The sequence below is a fragment of the Chrysemys picta genome, unplaced genomic scaffold (assembly GCF_011386835.1).
Source record: "Chrysemys picta bellii isolate R12L10 unplaced genomic scaffold, ASM1138683v2 scaf3028, whole genome shotgun sequence".
In the NCBI taxonomy this organism is placed as follows: Eukaryota; Metazoa; Chordata; order Testudines; family Emydidae; genus Chrysemys; species Chrysemys picta.
In genome coordinates, this window is record NW_027055730.1 from 1038 (window position 1) to 6175 (window position 5138).

General features: G+C 47.0%; 1 protein-coding gene across 1 annotated transcript; it reads left to right on the top strand.

Moving 5' to 3' along the window:
• Nucleotides 1-642: 642 nt before the first annotated feature.
• LOC101934181 (dephospho-CoA kinase domain-containing protein) lies at nt 643-2624 on the top strand (the record flags this gene model as incomplete). Its single annotated transcript, XM_065580401.1, has 2 exons — nt 643-805; nt 1691-2624. Coding segments are annotated over 2 exons (449 nt in total), but the record flags the coding sequence as incomplete, so codon positions are not given.
• Nucleotides 2625-5138: the final 2514 nt, after the last annotated feature.

The window sequence follows — 5138 nt, forward strand, 5'->3', positions numbered from 1 at the left end:
TGCAGACCGAACGTTGGGAGAATAGGGGTGCAAACTGCCCAAATTGGTCAGGCTGCAAGTCTGAAAATGGCAGATTTTCATGAGGACAGGAAAGGGCACATCCCTGACCCCAGGGTGACCTCACCCAATCTTCAGTCCCTGTGCCAAAGCATGGCAGCACTGCAGCTTCTCAGAAAAACAGCTGTGAATGTTTTTGAAAAATATCCCCTGACCTTTATTCTCCGAAACAGCTGAACCATTTTTGCTAAAACTTTCCAAAAAACTGGAGGCAGACACCCAGCATGGGAAATTCCAGCCCATTTGGGAAGTGTTGGGCAACACAACACGGCCAGCTCCACTTCTAATAATGTAGCAAAGTGGCAGTGCCTGCTCTAGTCAGAAGGTGCATTAGGTTTTCCATTCTAACCTCCTGTTTCCAGCCACTCAACTTTCTAAAGCTTTCACCTTCTGGTCTGAAAGTTTCCAGGCTTGGAAACTTTTTGGAAAGTTTGAACAAAAACACTTTCGCTTTCCTCTTCCTCAAAAAGAGCTGAAGTGCTGCAGCTGCCACCTTGGGGAAAGTGTAACTGTGCAGCTAGACAATTCTCTGCCCATATTTTTAATGGCAGGGGAGAGAGAGTGTGTGGTAAGGGGTTTGGTAAGAAAACCTTATAAGTAGTAGTATTTCCATTTTATATACATATTGTTTTTGGCGGGGGGCTTGGTTCGTTCATCCAGGCTACCGCTATGTGATTCTGGACATTCCGCTGCTGTTTGAGACCAACACACTAACCAAGTTCATGAAACACACAGTCCTGGTTTACAGGTAAGTGCCACAGGGGGCCAAGGAAACTGGAGAACAAGTGTCATTTTGGCAGCCCTTGTTAATGCCGCCTTTTAGTTAACTGCAAATAGCAGGAATATGTTAAAACTCAGCAAATCAGTCCTCGTGGATACTGACTGACGAGATACAGAGCCAGCGTTCAGAATTAAAGGGATACTAACAGGGAGTGTGACCATAGTCTGTTGGGAGGAAATCCTTGAGTCTCTGTCTCCATTTCCTCTTACTTTTTGTTTGTCTTGCCTAATCAGACTGAGCTGTTCAGGGCAGGGACTGTCTTGCTAGGTGTCTTTGCAGCCCCCAGCACAATGGGGCCTTGATCTCCAGTAGGGCCTTGGTGCTAGTAGGCTGTGGGGTGTAGCACACACATACTAAATAATAGTGCTAATTAATAATGGACAAAAATCACTTTCTGTGGGACTCTAGAAACCTCTGTCATCTGGGCTAGGGGATCTGATGCACTCCCCCCAAGCTAGCTGGGGGTGGCGCTGATGCCATGTTGTCTGTTGCCCCTTGTGTTGGGGGCGGTGCTGTATAATCTCCCCCTCTAGCGGTGGTGACCCCACCATGCAACAAGAGCTGGCTCAACTGGCCTTTAAGAAAAACCTGGTCAGTTCCTTGGATCCTGCTGGTTTTGCAGGTTCCGTATGAAAGGAGATGTTTAACGTGTGCTGAGCTGAAGTAGTCTGATTGGAGAGTGGGACGGGATCACTCCCCACCAGGTGTGTTGGCTGGGATAGGGCTGAGGGGATCCTGTTCTCTGGAGCACGCACCATGCTCGGTGTCCTGTAATTGCAGTGTGGAGGCATTAGGGGCCTCACTCCTTTCCAGACGTCTCTGATGCTGAGTCTCTCATTCCCATCCCGGCAGTGATCCGCAGACACAGCTGTCACGACTGATGAAGAGGAATGGCTTGGCCCAGGCAGAGGCAGAAGCGCGCATCGCCTCCCAGCTGCCGCTTGATGAGAAGTGCAAATTAGCTGACCACGTGATTGACAACTCCGGGGACTGGGAGAGCACGCGGAGGGAGGTCCTGAGACTGCACTCTCAGCTGGAGGACTCTCTGGATTTCCTCTTGGTGCGCTTAGTGGCGGTCACAGCAGTTGCTGGAATTGGTGGGCTGGTGTGCTTTCTCCTCAGGCATTTTCTCTCATAATTCCCTTTTTTTAAGGGACCAAAACGCTGCCTGGAATTTCAAGTTTGCAAAGGGCAGTGAAAGGTCATGAGCCTTAATGGCTTTGCCGTCTGAATACAGACGACAAGATGAGCAGAGTCTCCTTGTAAACTTCTCAAGGTGAAGCATGGATTCCTTGCCAATGCACTGACTCTGCGTCTTTCTTTTACCTTTTTAGTCCTGTTATTAATGATCAGCAACTGCTGCAGGAGAGGGGGAGGGGGAGCTGTAATGGATGGAGGCCCCCAGACATTTGAGTATGAAGTAATTGCACAGTTAGGATGGACATATTAAAACCATGTTTTAGGCCAACTCATTGAAGTGCTAGTCTACAGGGTGAAAGGAATCTTGCCTTCAATTTAACCCTGGGTGGAATATGATTACTTAACATGTCTCACGGCATTCTGGTCCAGGCGTGGGGATCTGGACTATGGGGTTCTCTTCCCCCATTTCCCAGCATCCTCAGCTCCCAAGAGCTGGCCCTAGATGGTTCACTCGGACTCTAGACAAGGAATTTCACTTCTGTTTCCTGGTTGTGAGATTTAATGAATGTTTGCAAAGTGCCTTAAACCCCACCAATGCAGGGCATTGCAAAATTGCAAGAGTTACTATAAAACGTCGATCTCATGCCGTCATTGTACAAGGTGCTTTGTTTTACCTGTGGTTGCAATTTCCAGGCGTCAGAGTCTAAGAAATATTGTAATGTTACCTGTGAGTCAAGTGAGCAAAGCCACATGTCAGGCTGAGGGTGCGTGTGTGTGTGTGTGTGTGGGGGGGGGTGTCTAACTGCACTCTTCAATAGTGTGTTCAGCTTGGCCATTGCACTTGGTGGTGGTGGGAGAGACCACAGCAGCAGGAGCACCTGCAGCTTCAGGGTTATAATAGTCTGCAGAGGGGCTTCCCTGTAGTTTTATGGCCTGAGCAGGGACTTTCTCCCTGCCCCAAATCTGTCTGTCCAGGTCTAGTGCAGGGTGCATGAGGGGAGGATTTGGTCCCTAACTCCACAAGAATTCATAATCCTCCAGCTTGAGACAGGCCTGGCAAATCAGCAGGGCACAGTGTACAAGCCCAGAGGATGTATTGAACCAGGTTGGACCTTTGGACTGTGTCCTACCTTGGGGAGTGGCCAGTAGCTGACCCCTCAGATAATCTCTGGGCACCCACACACTTGTGCAGTTCTCTGATTTATTGTGGGGTCTCCCTACCTCACTCCCACAGTGATCCCCAAGGCAAAAGGCTCCTTACCCCTGTTTTAACATTGCCTCCTCAGTACTGCAGTCCCATGCTAGCTTCAGAGCATTTCCAGGAGCTAGACACCTCTTCAGCAGGATTTTCAGAGGAGAGACCCTCCAAGAGTGACTGCAAACTCCCTCCCTGCAGCCCGCTTCTGTGTCTGGTTGTTGGCACAGCCGCCTCGCCCGGGGCCGTTATCACTGCCACTTCCCTCGTTCCTTTTTAACCTTTTTTAAAATATCCTTTCACTCAGTCAAGTCTCCTTTGTACTACTCCATTTTCCTGACTTTCTTACTAGTCCCGTTAGGGGAAAATCTTTGAGCCCAAGTGTGACTGGGGTCCGAGTGGGGAACCAGCTGTGGTCACTCAATTCGGGTGAACTGCAAAGAATGGGGCAGACAGTCCCCATAAAGCTAGTGGCTATTCCAATACCCAACCAGCATAAAACAGCTTCTTTATGACCTTACTGGTTACGCAGAAGTCCCAACAACACAGTTCCCTTAAAGTGATCCAGCCTCAGGCCTCCATCCAGGTACCCACATCAAATATGATGGAGAATATCTTATTGCCCTTATATAAATCCATGGTACGCCCACATCTTGAATACTGCATACAGATGTGGTGGTCTCATCTCAAAAAAGATATATACTGGCATTAGAAAAGGTTCAGAGAAGGGCAACTAAAATGATTAGGGGTTTGGAACGGGTCCCATACGAGGAGAGATTAAAGAGGCTAGGAGTTTTCAGCCTGGAAAAGAGGACACTAAGGGGGGAGGGGGTATGATAGAGGTATATAAAATCATGAGTGGTGTGGAGAAAGTGAATAAGGGAAACTTATTTACTTGTTCCCATAATATAAGAACTAGGGATCACCAAATGAAATGAATGGGCAGCAGGTTTAAAACAAATAAAAGGAAATTCTTCTTCACACAGCGCACAGTAAACTTGTGGAACTCCTTGCCTGAAGAGGTTGTGAAGGCTAGGACTATAACAGGATTTAAAAGAGAACTAGATAAATTCATGGAGGTTAAGTCCATTAATGGCTATTAGCCAGGATGGGTAAGGAATGGTGTCCCTAGCCTCTGTCAGAGGGTGGAAATGGATGGCTGGAGAGGGATCACTTGATTACCTGTTAGGTGCCCTAGAGGGAGTGAACGTGGCATTGGCCACTGTCGGCAGACAGGATACTGGGCTGGATGGACCTTTGGTCTGACCCGGTATGGCCGTTCTTACGATGAAAATTTCTGTAAATCTTATTTCATCATATAAAAGAAGAAGTTCTGCCAATCCCAAAGGATCGGACACATCACCTCCCAGGTTAATGAATGTTTTAGGTCTTGCCCAAATACACGCTACAGCCAATTCTTATTAAGAAAACTAAAATTTATTAAAAAACGAAAGAGAGAGTATGGTTAAAAGCTCAGTATACATACAGACATGAGTTCAATCCATTGAGGTTCAGATTCATAGCAGAGATGGTGAGCTTTGTAGTTGCAGAGAGTTTCTTTAGAATTCAGTTCATAGATTATAGTTCAATGGCCAAATCTCATATTTAGGGCAGACCAGCATAACTGGGACCTCAGTCTTGTGACTCAAACTTCCCTTGAAGCCTCAGGCAGATCTGAGATGACAGAATCAGGACCCAACGATCTTTTATCCAATTTCATGTCCTTTTTGACAAGTTGGAGTTCAAAATGTAATTAGGATGACTTTGGAGGAGGTCCATCACTGGTACTTAGCTAAAGAATTAACATAAGGCAATTTGCTTGTTCCTCCACCATTCACAGATTATTTGCTCTACATTTCAAACAGAGATGAATACCGAGAGATCCTGTGTTTACAATTCATTTAAATGCTAGGATGTCCTTTTGACCTCTGAATTATCAGAATACAGCATAGGCAGGGACTGTTG